The sequence below is a fragment of the Seriola aureovittata genome, chromosome 20, assembly GCF_021018895.1.
Source record: "Seriola aureovittata isolate HTS-2021-v1 ecotype China chromosome 20, ASM2101889v1, whole genome shotgun sequence".
In the NCBI taxonomy this organism is placed as follows: domain Eukaryota; kingdom Metazoa; phylum Chordata; class Actinopteri; order Carangiformes; family Carangidae; genus Seriola; species Seriola aureovittata.
The window spans coordinates 14,254,595-14,273,670 of record NC_079383.1 but is presented as its reverse complement, the minus strand read 5'-3'; the positions used below and the strand labels follow the sequence as shown (position 1 = coordinate 14,273,670).

Here is a 19,076-nt window from a genome sequence, read left to right as displayed (position 1 = left end):
ATTCATTTCGCTTCATTCTCAAGAGAAACTCGGGTCCAACATAAATCAAACCTGTATGCTTTTCCTCTGACAGCCCTTCCTCTGTGTAATAATAAGTGCAACAGAGGATCAGAGGACCAAGACTCAATTAACATGGGAGATCGTGGGTGGATGAGATGGGATTGAGGTGAGGTTGGGGATTGGGGAGTGAGACAGATAGAAGTTATTAAGGTGAAATATCCACATGGATTTAAATTAAAGTGCTCTAGGGATAGATTACTGTATATGATCTTTCCATTTACAGACTAACAGGTTAATGCTGAGAAGTGACTTTTACATACATATGTTCTTAGTTTAAATTTCCATAACAAGCACTATCAACTATTATTTTCATCACATAGGGATACACAGGGCATCATGGGTGTGATGTAATCATAAAACAAGTTAATTCAGCTCATTCAAAACAGAAACATTTTCGTTTCTTGTGGTTATTTCTGTTTTTAGAAAAGTTACTTGAGTCACTAACAATGTTCACCGAACATTATCACAGTAAATGCTATGCTGTCATTCATGTAGATAAAAAAAAAAAAGAAAAAAAATCTCCATGCCCCTAAAAAAAAAATCAAAAAATCATGAAATCTCATCAAGTATTGACCAAATTGAACCTCGTCCAATTAGTGTATGCAAAAAAGTCGAGTATGCATTCATTACGAAGTGTTCTTCCTGACACAGATGATGTAGTAATGCAGCTCAGTTCATTCTCTTATTACATGTTTTGCCCTAACCCATTTTCCCCGGAGCCCAAGAAAGCTGCCCCTGATTTACATAAGGTAGTATGGGATCGTTTTCTAGCACAGAAATTTGTTTAAGAATCATGAATGAATGAATGAATGAATGAATGAATGGTTAGACTTAATAATACAGTCCGTTGGAGAAAAAAACTGAAGTTAGGAAAACATTGTTAACAGCCTTGACCTTACTGTCTAACTTAAGTTTAAAAGGCGAAGTACAGCCACACATATTACATTATATTACGGCTCATATAGCTTAGTTTTATCATGTGTTGTAAAATACATGTTTTAGCCTAGTTTCTCTCATTAACATGGTGTTTGATGTGTAGGAGAAAATACGGTGTAAAAGAGGAATGTATCTCATATTTATATATTCTGCGTCGACGCATTATCTGAAATAAGGACACGTTGAGAAATTGGTCCATACTTTTGAAAATGTGCTGTAAATGCAATTCTATCATCAGTTGATGAGGGGAAACTATAATACGTATTGTTTTAATTTTAGTTATTATTCTAATTATTTTGATTACAGCATAAGAATAAGGTGTGTGGGCTGTAATATATTGTGTGGCCGTTCTCTCCTTTTAATGCTTCAATTACACAGTAAGAATACGGTACAAAGGCTGTAATTTAAAGTATCGACAGTAACACTTCATTTTACAGGCCCATAGTGTCCTTATAAGAGTGGCTTGGAAAGAACGGTGTTATTTGGTGCTAATTCAAGCGAGGATACAGTGTTCTGTTATCTCAGTTGGTTCTGTTGAAGTGTTGGTCTTCAGAAAAATTTCCTTGAAAGAAAAACTTTGTCTGCTTTTTGGCCATTGATCAACTGGACATTTAGCAACTGTCTCTAATTCCCTATAATTCGAATAAAATTACATGTACTTTCCGGAAAGAAATGGTGAGAAACATAGTGAACCTGTAAAATAAAAGGAAAATAACCTTGCTTCCTTCTTTCTTGTCACAAAGACTCAACACCTTGCTCTAAGCACTACCCTCAACAGATGCAACACACAACCAAAAAGATCTCATGCTGCAAAAATGTTTAGTCTTCTGATTCAATCATAAACAAACATTAAATTCAAGGCATAAAGCATGTAAACAACATTGCGGCAGTCTTTCAAATTACCATGTAATAAAGAGAGTTTTCTTCAGACATAAATGGTGTTTTTGTGTTTCCTCTGTGTATTTCCACATTGCGTAACGGTTGTGTGTATCATTTATTGTCCTTGTGACTTGAACGTTGTTTATAAGAATGAAGTCTTCAGCAAAACTTATGTGGATAATTAATCACAGGGAGTGCAGAGATTTATTCAAAGTCCAGTTGTCTCTGTGCTACATGCGTCAACATCTTCTGTTAGTTGTCAACAAGGTTGTAACCAGGATGTAAACCAACACACCAGAGGTAGAGGGATGTGGGATATCAGCCTGAATGTGACGCTTTTTGTTCCTTGTTTAATTCAGGATGCATATCTGGGTGTAAGAGTTGCACAAATGCCTCTTCCAGAAAAAAACATTAACAGCCTTTAATTCTCCTTCTAAATCAATTGCACCATTGTGTGAAGAATTAAAATGAACATTAAAAAACTATTTGGGGTTATTTGCCTCAACCTGCAAGAATTCCTAGATTGTTAGAAGATGATTTATAGAGCAACACACAACAGAATACACAACACCTTCACTGTAAGGAGATTATTATTCACTGTTGTGCTTGTTAGCACGACTTAGTTAGAGTGCAGCCCTGAACAAATGTTCAGAGCCAAGTTTAACAAAGGAAGGAAATCATACTCAATGCTTGAGTTCTGTTCCAAGAGCTGAGACTTGCATAGCCTTTGTGTGGACAAATGAATTCAGGGCATGCAAAAGCAAATACCGTGTAATTAATATTCTCCAATTATTGAATGTGCTCACGAGCGGCCAAGTTACTCACTGATACTGTTTCTTTCTGCTGCTTCAATTCAGGATTACAGTGCAGTGAGTTGAATTTGGTATTCAGAAGTGTAAATATTTGCTGAGTATAAGTGGCTTATAGAAACTTTTTGCCGCACCGAAAAAAGATGTGTTTGAAAACATATATTTTAAGAAAACATGCACACTCCAGTTCCTGAATGAAATGTCTGGAAGTCTCATTTTCTCACAGTAAAAGTTATTTACTGATAAGCACTTTACTATATTGTGGCACTTTGCAAAGGAAATCGCATCAAACCAGACATCACAACAACAACAACATGCTTTCATCAAAACATTTCCTACTGGAATGACTAAAGTATAAGAGGTTATTCATATCTCTGGAGCAGGTTTGAAGCACCACACCACACTTCAAGCTGAATTTTTAGTATGTTCAGTTTGATCTAACGACCGTTTTGGGTTACACCACTGGAGGAATCATTCTTATTCCAAGAGTGATATCTCTGCAGATTAAAACAAAAAAAAAAAATCAGTCTCGTCAGTGTCACAACTTGACATCTGGGATGAAACTTTATCAATGTTAATACTCATGAGAAATGAGACCACCAAAGGTAAGTGTGCTTTCTCTGGTGGTTAAATGACTCATTACTGTTTCAGGTGTCAGATGCATTAAGGGATGGAGATGTGAGTACGAAAGTGCATTTTGTCGGCGAGCGCCGAGATTAAGCTGTGTGTGAGGCAGACTCTCGGGAATACATTATTCAGTGGCTGTCTCCCCACTTAAACCAACTTATCCAAGGCTGGGCGTTTGCATTTTTCACTTTACCTCAAGTCAAGGCAGCCAAGACAAATGCACAGCCCATTCCTTTCACTTTATTTCTGATCACAGACATTTCTATTCACGTCTTGAATTTGCGGTTTATAACCAAATACCTGCAGAAACAAGTCACATTCTCTCAGTTGAACTTTGTTCTTAGCGCTGATTAGCATATGTTAGCATGCTGATGTCAATATTTAGCTCAAGAGCACTACTGCGCACCCTCACACAGCTACTCGTTCACACATTCCTGCCTCCTTTAGCCTAGCCTTCGAAGTTACTGCCTAAAAAGTGAGAAATATAGATACAGGATGTCCAAGTAAACCCTGACACGTCATATTGTTGAAGTTAGCATTAGCAGGGTAAGGCTAGCATTATTCTACATTTTTCTTTTTCAACAAACATCATGAGATAAAACGTGTTAATTCATTGCCTTGATGAACCAAAAATACTTCACAATCACCAACAGACACTTAACAAATGAAAATCCAACACTTTCATCTTAGAATGTTCATTCTGATCACAAATTCTCCCACAAACAAGTCACTCACACTTTGTTTTTGTGCCCCCACACCCACCACACACACACACACACACACACACACACACACACACACACACACACACACACACACACACACACACACACACACACACACACACACACACACACACAGGAACAGAGTGTATGTGATGTATCTCGAGCACTGGACTGCACAGATGTTGTGTTACAGGCAGCATATTTGGTCATAGACATGGTTTATAATTACAGACCTGGGAGGCCGTTCCAGTGTGTACTCTGGTGGTCGCAGCAGCATCCACTTCTCTGAAGGAGATCCTGCCCCGAGGCGAGTCAGACTGCTGGAGAACCATATACAGCCAAAACTACACATTCAAAAGTGATAAATTATCAAACTGGCAGGCGGCAGAAAGCACTACTGTGGAGAAGACTCTTTATGCCTTTGTTTTGTATTCAAGTCATGGATGTTGATTAGTTGAATTTGAGTGGCTCAGTCAGGGTGTTTGCATCAGTGATGGATATTTTGTAGCTGGCGGAAACAGACAAAGACCTTCATTTACAAAAAAAATATATATCTTCACAGTCCCATGTATATTACATTATCAAGTTAACAGCTACATCGCAGGGTGAAGGGGTCAAGGTTTATTCAAATATCAGATAGCAATCCCAAGGTTATTGTTTCAGAAATATGTTTGTTTCATTGTATCATAAACTATTCAATAGTATGGTGGGGGGAGAAAATATAACTGATTTGCTTACAGAAAAATTGTTCAGCCTTCATGAAGTAGGTCAGTAAATGTTTAATGACAGAACAGTGGGTGTGACTTATTGCCCACCAGAGGGTGCGCGTTGTGTCGGTGTGAGAACTGCAGCATTTCAGGTTCCTCGGTTTGGTGACAAACCTCTTGCCTATTCAGTTATGATTTTTTATGATCAGTTTTGTGCTGAACGATACAAACAGGGCATTACAAGTGTTTACATTTAACATTCAGTGGTCTAATTTCATATCTGAAAATGTTTTTATTTTATCAGCACCAGAGGTTAAAAGAAATGCGTTAGATTTTCCAGTGAATGCTTTTTCTTTTTCCACCTACTGTAGTTCTTATTTTTGCCACCAATGTTAATTTACTCATCAGTTTGAAACTGGTGGAGTTTCCCTTACAGGTGACTTCTACGCAGTCTTGTAACATGTGGGAAGTAGCTTTTAATTTACAGTTTGGTGATGTGAATATATTTATATCCAATGAGTTGTTGGAAAAGAAAAAATCCAAATATTTTCAACAGTAAGGGGGAAGCCTGAGCAGACAGCAGGGTAGAGATGGATGGTAATGACTCCAAAAATGTCACACACACACACACACACACACACTGTTTAAGAGGAGAGTTATTTTTTGATGATGGCCCCCCCCCCCCTACTATCCGTTAACACTAGTGGACCAAGCATCGTTAATGCTCCTGAACCTGGAGTCTGTCTTGGTGAAGTCTGGAAATACTTCTCTCAACTACTCTGCAACATCAAAACGTGGCTTGTGATGAAATCATGTGAGCTGCTCAAAGAGTTGTCAGCAGACCCGGGGGGCCTTAACCTGAAGCATTTACTGAAGCTCGATCGAGGAGAATAGAGATAACAACAGCACAGTTACACACTATGTAATGCCACCTGTAGGTAGTCCTCCCTACAGGGTGTATTCAAGCCCGAACTAAAGTCACATAACACGACCGCATGTGGAGACTTTTACGTACCAAATCTTGAACAAAGAATCACTTTCACTTTAAGTCACGTTATATAAGGAATACTTTCTCATGGGAAGACAGTCTGTCCCTGAGCTGTGCTTCAACCTTGGTAGTGGTGGATACAAACACAGCAATGTAAAATACTACGTTACAGGTAAAAATCCTGCATGAAAAACCCTACTTCAATAAAAGTACATAAGACTGATATATTATTATATGACATGACATGACATTTGATGATTAATACTAATACGTAGTTACTTAGCCCTCAGGACCTTGGTTGCTATGAGAACTGTTATTGGTAAGTGAGCCAGGTGGATTCCATCAGTGTATTCACAGCTCTGAATAGACAGACTATGAACAGTTGCTTTTAGGACCTATGTGTAAGTAATACCTAAAACCTAATTAACTGGAAAAAATCCTTCAGATGGCTTACATGTTAATGCAACCATAATAATCCAATAATATAATATAAAAAAATAACATAACACTGAAAAAGACCAGCATGAGCTCGTTTGCTTGTGATAGGTTAAAGAGGACTCACTGTATTATCATTCCTAGAATCTGAATACTTCTTCCACATCTGTGCATTTGCTTGTTGAAAAACTGTTTCAAACTCCATATACTGTATCTTAAGAATATTCAGTTTTTGTCGTAGAGTTCTCGGTGATGGATGGATTTTTAGTAACAATGCAAATTGTGTTTGGCGAATTACCAACAGAGCCATACACAAACTTTTTAAAAGAACATTTTGATGAAATTATATATTTATTTGTTGTCAAGTGTTTTTAAACCCAAGCAAAATTAAGTACAGATAAGAGCCTTGTTTTGCATGCTGACAACTCAGCTTAGCAAAATGAAACTACAGCTGCACACTGCCCTTTAGAGGCTGAAAGCTATAACTGCACAATCAAAGGAAATGACCAAATGAAGCTCAAGTAACAAATAGCACAAAAGTTTATTCACAAATCAGTTTTATCGATCAATTAAAGGAAAGCTAAGGATCAAATAAGATCATTAAAAACTTACATCCATTTTTTTTCTATTTACAACTTATACTTCATTACAGAAAGTAAGCCTATTTAAATATAAAAATAACTTTACACATCACCAGTCTGTTCTTTAACCCTTAGGTATTTGGTCACTTCTTAGGAACATGTGGCTGGTAATCCATCCACCATCCAGCTGGTGACTTCAATCTGAACTCTCTGCTGATATCCTGGTGAAATACAGAACTGCAGGTTGAGCAGTGACGTTCTGGATGCTGTAGGCATGTCCTGTGTGAACAGAACACACAGTCTTAATAATAAGACTACTAAAAGCTAAAAGGTTTTAGTAGTTATGTGGTCACAATTAACAAGTTTGTGCATTTCCCAAGTTCGTTAGAGAGAGGAAACAGTTCATTAAATTAAACAACTTAAATTCAGTATTTATATATGTGATCATATTGTATTCTTACCACATTGCACCATGAAGGATTGTCCTGGGTTGAAGTGGGACTTTATGCCATTGATGGTTACATTCACAGAGCTTGTTAATAAGTTAAAAACCTTTAAAAAAAAAAAACAAAAAAAAAAACAAAACAGTAAAGAAGAAAATAAATATAGGAGAATTAAAGTAGCCAGTATATAAGAGGACTCTAATAAAACATAAATCATATGGGAAATATAATGAGAAAATGAATTGACTGACTGTTGTGGCGCTGTGATCCACCAAGAGAGGCTTCTTCATGTAGGAACCCAGCAGGATCTTTCCATTACAGATGGAGCCACAGTTCAGATCCGCCAGGACGCCAATCGCTCTGCCTTGATAGAAGTACCAGTCAAACTGGTCCGGAGTGATGTCAGTACCACCTAAAACCATGTTACACAGTAAAGGTTATTCAATGAGAAGTCTAGTGAGAAATCACCTGTGTTTTATATCCTTACATAAGAATCATTTAAAGATTTGATTAAACACGTTGTCTACAATACAGATAAAAAGCAAAGTCTAATTCAACTCACTGTATGATGTGAAAATTACTTTAGTATTATTATAAATTTTGATGCAATGGTGTGATGAACATCAGTCTGTATATTTGTTCATATATTCATTTTATTCACAATGTCTTTGCCTTACTTCCTGGTTTGTTAAAATACACTTGCAAGTTTTAAATAACAAACTACTGGGATGATTATTGTTCATAACTAAATCAAATCTTGGCCTATTTGAGGTCAAAGATCATCTCTGAAAAGAGTTCTCACTTCATACAGAATGTAAAACAAGTCTAAATAATACACAACATAACAAACAACACTGGAAATTAACTATTAACAGGGCTGAAACTCTTTCTTGGAGTAAACCTGCTAAGCTCCATGAAGTATGCAGATGGCAGTAGGCAAATATTGTACATGCTGAGTGGTTATTTTGTCCAAGAATGACGACTACTGTAACCTGGTGGACATTGTTTCTCAAAAAGACAAAACCCCACATTCATGTATCCGCAAAATCTGTGCAAATATATTTATAAATCATAAACATAAAATGTTCTTACTGTTGACAGTGGTAGACCAGAGAGTCCTAAACCACTCTGTCAGGTTGGCCTTATCTTTCGGTTGTAAGGTCAGCGGTTTGAGAGGAGGAGCACACAGATCTGATACAGAAAGCGCAGCATGAACTCTGGACGATGGCAGACCTGGAACAAAGTCAACATAAAAGGAAAAGTCAATGGTTAGTTTGGTGATCAATCAGAAAATTCAATTTTCACCATTCAAGCGTTTACAAAGTCGCTCAAACAATTGTCATTCAAGTCGATTAAAGTTAATAAAGAAAGCACCAGATGAAGCTGTTTAACCTGGTGATGAGAGCCACAGGTATCAAAGGCTGCATTTTTAATTCTTCAAAGAAGGTGAAAGTGCTCGGTGTAAATATCGTAGTGTGGCGGCCCACATTTCAGATCTTACATTTTATTTATTCAAGACTGAGCTCACATTGACATTTCTCTCTACTGTGTCTGCAGTGAACATTATATTCACTCGGGCTTCTCTGGTTTCTATCGTGAGTTATAAAGTAAGCCATAAAATGTATGAATTGTTCATACATATATATTATCTGGGCTACATGCAACTGTACAGCCATGTACTGAATGCAGCCCAGTGTAAACGGGTCCCTAAACCTGTTTTGTTCTATAAAACAGCACCAAGGAAGACATGCAAACCTTCAAGATGATTATATTTATAATATGATAATATATTTATTAATTATAGTAATAAAGAGTTGTATTTGTCACTTTTAAAGAAGAAAAATATGTGGGAAAACACCAAAATGAAAAAGAAAATAGAAACACTCAACATAAAGAAAAAAAATATGTATATATGTAAATCAAAAAGTGTGACTGAAATATGAATTTAATGTTTAAAAACATACATGAGTCACTCTCCTCATACTCGGCCAGCTCAATCATAGAGGATGGTCCACTTCTGAAATCTTTTAACCTGCCATAAAAAGTAAAAATGATACAAATGAACATACACAGACAAAAAAGAAGGAAAAGTTTAGAGTAACAATATTTTTTTCCTTACGTGTTCTCTGGCTGACACTTGTCCTGTGGAACGCCGTGATTGATGGAGCTGTTCTGTGAGCTCCTGAACTCACTAGCATCCAAGCTAAGTATCTCTTTATCAGTCCTACTGACCGTGTAACAGTCAGTAACAGTGACTTCCTCAGCAGGAGGCGCGTTGACATTATGTGTGTTATTCTGACCTTTGTCTCTGCTGCTGAGTACAGTCGGTGTCTCTGCACCTGATGTGAATATTTCTTTAAACATGGCTAGAGAGCGTTTGACAGTCTTTGGAGCAGACAGTGGCTTCACTTTCAGCGGAGAAACATGAGCTCCCCCCAGTGGTTTTGATGAGACCAACATGTTGCCGTTTTTGGGAGCTCCAAGTCTAGGAGATCTGCTCTGTTTTTTTCTGTCCTTACGAGGTTTGGGCTCCTTGGGATTAAGCTGCTGAGGTTGTGAGGAGGTGCTCCCAACGTCCTCGGACATATCATTAACCGTCCACCAGTTACCGGGAGGTTTCCTGCTCCGTCTCTCTCGTCCTGCTGCCCTGTGCTTCTCCAGAGGTCTTCTGGGAGAGAGACACCCGGGTGTGCCGGAGACATGATTGTATACCCTCTGAAATAACTGCTCCCCTGTAAAACACCACACATGGAACATCTTAGTAAGTTACAAACCTTATTGGTTGGTCTTTATATTCGCAAAAACTCAAATTCAGGTATTAGTTACACCCGATGACAAACTGAAAACACATTTCAGTTGGAACTTAAACTTGTATAAGTCATCATCAGTTCAAGATTTAAAAAAGTCAAAAAATGAAAACAGATTTTTGTAGCAGAACTGTGTTTTTTCTTCTCTCGTCTTCAATCTATCATTTCTTGGCCCTCAGATTTATCTTCCCTAGCTTGGGAACCACGGGACTAATCGAGCTGTATATATATAGTACTTCATCTTGAGCAGCTACAAAAGTAAAACACTGCTTAAACAATAATGCATTGATGGAGCATTGACAATTAGGAAAAAACTCAAATACTTTAATATTCAAGTAGGATTTTAAATGCAAGACTTTGAAAAGGAGTACTCCTGAATATGTACTTTTTTTTTTTAATACCTAGGAAGAAAAATCTGAGTACTTCTTCCACCTCTGACCTTACCTGGGTTAAGACTGAGGTCTCTGTGTGCCAAGACCAAAGGGCTTGAGTGCACAGGATCCAGGTCGTGATCCGGGACCTCCTCCTCCTCCTGCTGCTGCTGCTCTTCAAACTGCTCTGCCTCAATCGTGTTAAATACTTCATCTACTGCTTTTGTCTTTTCTCGTGAGACTCCTCCTTTTTTGTTCTGTTTTGGTTTCCTTTCTCTAGCTAAAGTTGTGCTCTGACTGGACGACGGGGCAGGCTGTTTCTGATTTCTTTTCTTTAAGGGTCTGTCCTTCTTGGCCTTCACAGGTGATGGTTCTGTTGCGCTGGGCTCTTTGTTGTGCTGTTTGGACTTCTTGAGCGTTGGCTGGTTGTCTGTAGCCTTTGTTTCCTCTGCGCTCTGAGTACCACTCAACCACCACTGTCCAGTCTGTTTCCTTTTCCGTTTCCCGAGAATCTGACTTTCTTCAGACAAGCTCCCTTCAGACACGACCGACAGCGTGTTCTGTTTAGTCTTTCCGTCTGCTAAGTCCTCCGCTGTCTGCGCATCAGAATTCATCATTTCTTTGTCTGTGGAAGAGAAAAAAAAATGCCTTTAAAAATTAGTAATACTGATTTTGAATGAAGGATGGAAAATTGTTGCTAAAAATGTTTTCCAGTACATATGATGTTATAGTCATGTTTCCATTCCAAGTTTCTAATGCTTCCCTATTCATATGTAAAGTTACTAAACTATGTTTGGTTTATTCTACTTTTTCTTGTGTCACTGATATCAGATATCACAGTATCAGACTCAATTTATTTTTAGATTTTTGTTCAGTGTGGAACGGGGTTTCCTCAAGCAACTACTTTGTGGAAGCTAATGGGGAGCCCAATAAAAAATAAATTAATAATAGTAATTTTTTGTGTTTGAACTTACAGCTGTTGCTACTACAAAAATGAAGATGTTCAGAGTTCAAATTATACCAATTAATTTGCTACTTAAATGTCACGAAGGCTTAAAGGAAACAGGAGGAAATCATTCAGAAAGATTCAATGTCAACACATGGGAAGAGATTTTAAGGGTAAGAGGTCTTTACCTGAGGGGGAACCCAGGTCTCGACCATCTGCATGCTTCTTATTCTTCTGCTCCCGACTTTGTTCCTCCACAGCCTCGTCATACACCGTCTCCTTTATGTCTTCGGGTCCCTGCCTCGCTTTTCTGGTCCCCTTTAATGACTTAGCCTTGCTTGTCTTGGCTTTTTCTTTCCCATCTTCCGACAGCTTTGAGCTTTTCATCTCAGAGGATTTCTGAGATTTCTTTTCCACTTTCTGAGTTGGTTCTTCTTCATCTGGTTTTCTGCCGACTGTGTCTTTAGGTTCCTCCTTTGCTTTGTCACTCTCTTTTGATGGGATCTTTTTGAGTCGTTGCTGTTTCGTTTTATTTGGTTGCTCTGGTTCCACCATGTCACCTGCAGGGGGATCCTCAGGACTGGCCAAATCATCCTCATCATTTCCAGGCCCACTCACTTCATTCTTCTCTTTCCCTTTCTTCTTCTTCATTTTCTGATTAACAGGCTGAACTCTCAGTTTGGCACTGGCCTTTTCTGGTTCCTCCTCTTTTTGAGCAGTTTCGAGTGCGCTGTCTTTCGTCCCCTTGTCTGTTGAACTGTCTTTGTCTGTGCTGGAAGTTCTGCTCTGCTGCTGTCTTTTACTGGTGGCAGTTTTACTTGGGATGGAAAAGCAAAAAGGTGTATCATCCTCCAAAATCAGAAAATCATCCTCTGGCTCAGGAGGATTGGGATCTTTAACTGGTGACAGCGACTTCCTGAAACTAACAACAACAAAAAAAAACAACAAAAAAAAAAAAACGAATATTGAATGGATTCTTCATTGTTTCATATTTTTATATTTAAATACCATTAGTATTTACAAATGACAAAGATGTACTCCCATTTTAACTCACCATGCAGGTTTTGGCTGTCTGGCATCTCTGAGCTTCTGTAGAAACGCTGTCATGTCTTTTCCCACACGGGTCGACATCTCTGCCGGTGGCTGGCCGTGAACACTTTTTGGCCGTTTCTCAGGAGCCGTGGGTTCAGACTCAGATTCTTGCCTGGTAATAAACAAAAAGAAAAAAATAGAATTGACTGATCAAAGTTTAGGGTTAGCTTTAGCTAAATTAGAAATTGCACAATATATCCAACTGCTGCATGAAACTATGTGTTACGTTTTACAGGGATCACATTCTTTTTTTTTTTTAAATAACGTTCCCGAGAAATAAATATTTTTTGACTCGATTTATTATCACACTTTTGCTGTTATTTTAATTTACAGTTATTCATGATCATAATGATGTCATTGTCTAGTTAAGTTACTGTTATATTAGACTCTAATTATACTTGAATTATATTATTCTTATATTCTTACTGTTGTACTTACTATGAAGTTCATTGACCCACTGTAATATATTCTAACACAACACATTTCTTTGTTACAACTCTTAAATTGCGAAATTCTGTGGAGGTCACAATTTACAAATTTATTTACTGTCTGTTACTAGTGGCAGTTGGACTGGCCATTCAGAGATTGGCCAGTGCAATGTATGCAAATAGTAAATCTTGCTTCCAGGTAATAAATTCTCAAACGAAGATACTGTTACTTCAAATATCCAGTAGTGTAAGGTCACTGGACCAAAGTAAAAGTGCAAAATAATTAACTATACATTAAAGTTCATCACTTCTTACCTTGCGGTTTTTCTTTTGCCCTCCATGACAGGTATTTGAGTTATTTTATGTGTTTTTTCTCTGACTGGTTGACTCTCTTTGCTGCAGAGAAAAATAAAAAAATAAATATACGTACATATGCTCATTGATTCAATATCAGATACCAATGAACAGTTGCAGTAAACGAATCATTATTTTGAGAATGAAGAAGCCCGTACCATGAACCCTGCAGCTTGTTTTTGTGACTGGACATCATGGATTTGCTAAAAGTTATCGCGCTTGGAGGAGACTCCAACTCACAGTCATCACTTCAAAAGGAAATGAGAATTATTACTGACAGAAGGATTAATGAGGGGAAAAAAAATGCTGACTCACAATGTTAGCGCTGACACAAGAATCCTACGTTTTACACATTTCCTACATTACAGAAGTGAATGTATTTCTTACTCCTCTTTAATGTGCCCATCGGACTGGGGTTTCTGGGTTTTGGTGTCTTCCTTTATATCATCTTCACAGTCAAAGAAGATTGGGGGCTCAACTTGCTTTTTTTCATTGCCCTCCACTTCTAAACTTTCCACAACGACATTATCTTCAATAGGGCTGGATGTCTTCACAGGTCCGTGCACGTCGAATGGGATGTCCAAATCTGAAACAAGAAAAAAGGACCAGCCTTAAACAAGAAAAACATTTAACACATTTAACATGTACATTTAGAAATAGTTTGAATATTTTACCAATGTCCAGGTTAGGACTGGGTGACATTGTTGCAGGAAGCAGGACATCTCCTTTAGGACCCTAGAATTACAAAGCATACATTCAATGGCTCAGCACATCTAAAAGTATTAAATGTAGTCTCATTTAAGATTAAGTCTATGAGGACATACGAGAGCTGCTGGGTCTAACAACAAGTACATATTCAGAAAGTGGAAACTGTCTATCTCATTAATTGAGCTGCTGCACTCAGGCACATTGTGGCTATATACATTCAGAAAGCCTCACAGATATTAAGATAAAATTCCTTTATGTCAAAACAGGATGCTTTTTGACTATTTATGTGTAAATTTGGCAGAAGAACACCTGACATTACCATCTGGCATATTGGAGGTATTTTGGTTAGGGGTGCCTCCTGTGGGACTGGTGAAGCCTCTCTCTCACTCTGGTTTGTCTCACAATCAGAGGTTTGGAGCATAAGAGAAGGGGCAAACAGGTCATCCTCTGAGCAAGAATCTGAAAAGAATAGTACAGTATAGGTTAACAGAATAAAAATGCAACGCTAACTAAGCAAATGAATGACATACTCAACTCACCCAAGTCATCAAACATCTTATCAACATCTCCCAATGTCAGTGTTCCTTGCCATTGTTTAGTCACACTGAAAACACAAATGTTAAAGTTAAAATAGCTGGAATAGTTGAAATAAATTGAGATAAAACATTATTTGAAACTATAATATCCAGTTTGTAATTATTACATTGAGATGGGTAAGATGCAAATCCCAATTGTCAACAATCTAGTTTCTGTCTTTAGTAAAACACAGAGCACATGAATACTGAAACTATTTTAAGTTATAAAACTGCAAGACATTCCCTTTGAAACAACATGTTCAAATGTACCTTTCTTTGTTTGTAAGGTAGCAGAGCTTCCTCTTTGGTCTCCTCTGTGAACAGACAGCAAGTACAGAGAAAGTTAGCCGCATGTTTTAATTGTGACTATTGTAATTTGGTTACATTGCAAAATACTGGGAAAAAACAAACTGGTAAACTACATCACTTGAATATTATGCCCTAGGCTATTCTATGCAATTAGGTACACAGAGCTAAAATTACTGTAGTCTATTCCCTAACACAGCAGCCCTTCTTCTTTTGAAAAATATTCTATATTTGAATATGCTTTACATATAAGGTTAAATATATTGAAGGCAATTAATGCCCCCACCTCCAAAAAAAGACAGTAGGACGCAGTTCATCATTATGGGTTAACATAATTTAGCCATTTCATACAATGAAATTCTACCTTTAACTTTATATGTTATTTTTCCCTGTGTTTCATTTGCTATGTTTTATATCAATTTTGATAGTTGTGCAACCACTTCTTCGTTACTTTATCCAAAAATGTATCTTGCCATTTTAACCAAAAGTACAAAATTATGGCGACTGGTAAAGGAAAACTGAATTATGGACAACCCCCCAACCCGAGTATAACATATTGTAATGTAACATCACAGACCACGGCTTGCACAATAACCGTGAAGTTGAATCAACTCATCTCTAAAACAACACAAAACATTACATTATAACCTTCACGCAGGTAGCATTTACAGTAGGATACTATTTTAGCTGTTTAAAAAGCTGGGATAACCGAGTGAGGTTCAACGTTTGCTCAAGTGGGGTCAGCCCCCTCTCTCGTCTTTTGGCTAATGTTACATGTTTGTTCGGTCCTCCGTTTTCCGGAGCACAACACACATATGTACACACAAAAAGAAGCCAGTAACTCACCAAGGTAGGGTACTTTGTCTCCATTTATGACAGTCAGCTATGTCTTCTTTTTGACGATAACGTTAGACAACTGTTCCAACAGCGAGAGTCAAGCTAGCAGCTAGCTAGCTATCATTTCGATTTCAGTACCTCTTGTTTTTAACTTCCCCCTAGAATGCATTCATCTGACTCCAATCTGTAAAAATCACGTTAGGAATAAGTACACAATTATGTGAAGGCTGGTGGGGCAGTTGTTTTGTTCACTTGATTACCAACGTTACCGTTAGCAAAACAATACCGCTGTTTACAGTTTGTAAGTAACCCGCGCATTTGAATGTTTGGTTATGTGCCCTGAGTTCAGTCTCTCAGGCAGCACTATCGCTAATGTTTTGCTAATTCGGCAGGTGATAACCTACAATCTCCGCCTTAGAAAACTTGCACTAAAAACAAAAAATAACAAACGTAATAAAAGTGTAGCATAAATGTCTGTCTAACCGGTGGACAAGCCTTGGATCGCCGTGGACTTGCTGCCTGAAAAACAACTCTCTGGGCAAAAAACCACGGGAGTTCACAGGATGTTCTTTTTCTTCTACACTTTATTTTTCGTCAGACTTGACTTAAACAGGGCGCCTCGCGTTGCTGCCCCCTACAGGTCAATCATGTTTAAATTCAAACTAGATTGAATTTATAATACGGTCAATAATACAGACATAAATCATACTGGTACTGAGGTTACAGAGCATTAGACATAATTGCTAAAAATTATAAAACAAACATTAAACAAACCCTGGCAAATTAGTATGAAGTATAGAGTCTATTCTGTAAGGTGGAGGAGTTGTGTTAGCGATCTGTATGTTAGAAAAGAGCCATAAGTCAAGGTTAAAGAGGAATATAGTAAATCAAAATGATGCAAGTTATACTTAAGTGCATTTTAAAACATGCTATATATCATTAAAAATAAATTTGTTAATTATTATCAACAAAGTAATGCTAAACAATTACACATGTTTTACTATGGCATAAGGCGTGAACCCTCAGTATGTTATATTATAAAAATGTTAAGAAATATGTTTAGCAAAATATCTTCTTCTGCTTCTTAGCAATCTCCATCGGTTCCATGGCGTCAGGGCTGACATCTTCGTAAAGTGGCTGTTTGATGTGTCTCCAAATCACCAAACCAATCCTTGTGATGAACAGCGCAGAGGCTGAAGCCAACACTACAACTGAGATATGAAAATACAGTCAGTACAACTTTTACCAGATATTTGTGGTCACCAATATTTCTGCTGTGCACAGTTTTAGCATTATAATAGTTCCTCATTTATTAGAGATGAAAAGGAAATGTGAGCATTGTTTCACATGTGCTGTAATTAGATTGTCTTTACTGTAGATTTATTTAAAGTCACAATAGGTTGTACTCGGTATATGGTTTCCTTAATATTGTGTTTATTCACTTTTTTTATGATGTTGTTTATGAGCCAATTGTAGAGATTATCATATATTTATCACATATAATTCATATGTAACTGTCTACAGTGTCTTACCAATGAAGATGCCATTGCGAGTAGGTGATTCGGCGTCATAGTTTTTGTCCAGGTTTCCAGCCAGAGCCCAGATTACAACAGGGTAGATGACAAGGATGTACCGCACATGTTTGTCCAAGACAATGTTTTCCAGAATAAACCTGTGAAACACCCAATACAAACACATTGCTTCAGAATCTCACTCATGCACATCTGAGATTTTGCATTATTAAGTGACGACCACTTACCACACAAACAACAAAACAGCCAAAATAGAGTATGAGATGGTGGCAGCATCCGTTGGGGACATCTTTACATCATAAGTCAGTACAATGGTCAGATTGATTAGAGTTGCAATGGTTGTCCATGTTGTGTATATCATTACACCATTTTGAACCTGTATTAAAAAGTGTTTTAGAAAATCACTAGCAAACATTATGCATTTAAACCACATGAACAAAACAGGCTCCTATAACCTGGCACATGCAAGATTAAAACCTTAGCATATACACTTAATGATGCAAATGCTGTACATTTGTCGTACTAACCAACACGCGGAGGAGCCACAGGTCTGCATTGTGGTACTTCTTGAGCCAAGGTCCATAAATATGAAGCCCATGGCAGATGAAGCATATCATGGAGTAGTTTGTGCAGATGACCAGGATGAGAAAAACCAGTGCAGCGATCATCACTCTTTAGTAAAGGACAATAACAGCAGAAAAACATATTTTCATTTGAATGTCTGAAAAATGCCTATACGGGAGTCTACATGAAGTTGTTGTAAAAACATAGTGAGACATAAACCTATAATATGCACCACAGCAAGCTTATTTATGAGGAACTGTCAACGGAGCCACTTTAACAGCTCCAGTGGACGAAACGCTCACCCTCTGTCCCAAACAAGCAGCCAGCCAATATTGAAACACAGATTGATGCACCAGCTAATGAAGAATCCATAAGGCAGCACTGCAGGGCTGCAGTAAACGTAGCCATAACCATTCCTACAAGACAAAAGAGCCAAAGTCAAACATTTGATCTGTGTTAAATTGTCAGTTTAGTCAATTATTCTTGTTTGTAGCTTTAAAAGCAACTAAAATGTGTCATCTCAAACAGGCAATATATATATAATAGGTATAAGAGGGATTATATATTCCCCGATTATGCGAAAGACACCTATTCTTTTTGACCCGTTTGGGAAAGCTTTGCATTATTTTAACATTTTAAACATGAAAATGTAAAAAAAAAAAAAAAAAGAAGAAATTTGGTCACAACTTTCTGCAAAGGCTCGCAAGGATGTAGATAATCATGGCCGTCAGCCAGATGTAAATGACGCTCCAGATGCTAAAGGTCCATCCTGAAGGTGTGATCTGGGTGTCAAACACAGCCGACACATTGGCTGTAGTGGTGTTATAAGGACCTAGAGGGAGAAGTAATGCAAACATTAGGCAAGATTATAGAGGCTTATGACATGTTCACATTATATTTGTTATTTCTCAATAATCCCGCAGTGCCCATTCACAGTGTCACTTAACATCCTCTACAAGTAACAACAAGTGTCTAAAAGAAAAACTGATTTTTGACTTACCTATCCCAACGACTGACAGCCCATTGAACACCAAGCTTATTGCAAAGCCGACAACAGAAACCACTATTGCAGCAAGACGACCACAGTTATGTTTTCCCATTGTGATCCACTGTGATAAACTGCAACGATTCAAAAAGTACAAAAGATTATTTTAGTTAAACCACATGCACATAACCACACAGTTATTTTCATATGTTGAAAAGTACTGAAAAAGAAGTTCTGAAACAAATCCAAATTAATCCCTCTCAACTTCAGTGGTGATGATTTTTTTTTTTTTTTTTTTTACTGTTGCATCTTCAACTTTTAGTTTTTTCACCCAACACAACAGAAAGTAATAATTGCAAGTTAAGTTGGCATTTGATAGAA

At 37.6% G+C, this 19,076-nt stretch overlaps 2 protein-coding genes across 2 annotated transcripts; both read right to left on the bottom strand.

Annotated features, from left to right (window-relative positions):
• Positions 1-6,688: 6,688 nt before the first annotated feature.
• Positions 6,689-15,966, bottom strand: si:ch211-161h7.4 (protein piccolo). Its single transcript, XM_056365110.1, has 17 exons — positions 15,624-15,966; positions 14,742-14,785; positions 14,436-14,500; positions 14,216-14,355; positions 13,863-13,923; positions 13,576-13,774; positions 13,347-13,436; positions 13,150-13,230; positions 12,369-12,518; positions 11,503-12,236; positions 10,442-10,993; positions 9,310-9,922; positions 9,155-9,222; positions 8,283-8,423; positions 7,442-7,602; positions 7,209-7,299; positions 6,689-7,026 (listed from the first exon to the last, which is right to left on the bottom strand). Exons 1-17 carry the CDS (start codon positions 15,645-15,647, stop codon positions 6,944-6,946), a joined length of 3,297 nt encoding a protein of 1,098 aa, XP_056221085.1. The 5' UTR covers positions 15,648-15,966; the 3' UTR covers positions 6,689-6,943.
• Positions 15,967-17,019: 1,053 nt separating this feature from the next.
• LOC130161671 (uncharacterized) lies at positions 17,020-18,810 on the bottom strand. The gene is made up of 6 exons (XM_056365085.1): positions 18,711-18,810; positions 18,398-18,542; positions 18,013-18,126; positions 17,674-17,818; positions 17,374-17,522; positions 17,020-17,286 (listed from the first exon to the last, which is right to left on the bottom strand). The coding sequence occupies exons 1-6, from the start codon at positions 18,808-18,810 to the stop codon at positions 17,133-17,135; spliced, it is 807 nt and encodes a 268-aa protein (XP_056221060.1). The 3' UTR covers positions 17,020-17,132.
• Positions 18,811-19,076: the final 266 nt, after the last annotated feature.

Coding starts and splice junctions, on each gene's coding strand:
- si:ch211-161h7.4 (XM_056365110.1), bottom strand. CDS start 15,647: ATGGAGACAAAGTACCCTACCTTG. Junction 13,437..13,575: donor GATGGGCACATTAAAGAGGA/GTAAGAAATACA, acceptor TTCCTTTTGAAG/TGATGACTGTGAGTTGGAGT. Junction 7,603..8,282: donor CTGGTCTACCACTGTCAACA/GTAAGAACATTT, acceptor ACATGGTTTTAG/GTGGTACTGACATCACTCCG.
- LOC130161671 (XM_056365085.1), bottom strand. CDS start 18,810: ATGGGAAAACATAACTGTGGTCGTCTTGCTGCAATAGTGGTTTCTGTT. Junction 18,543..18,710: donor GCTGTCAGTCGTTGGGATAG/GTAAGTCAAAAA, acceptor TTCTCCCTCTAG/GTCCTTATAACACCACTACA. Junction 18,127..18,397: donor CTTGCGAGCCTTTGCAGAAA/GTTGTGACCAAA, acceptor TTTGTCTTGTAG/GAATGGTTATGGCTACGTTT.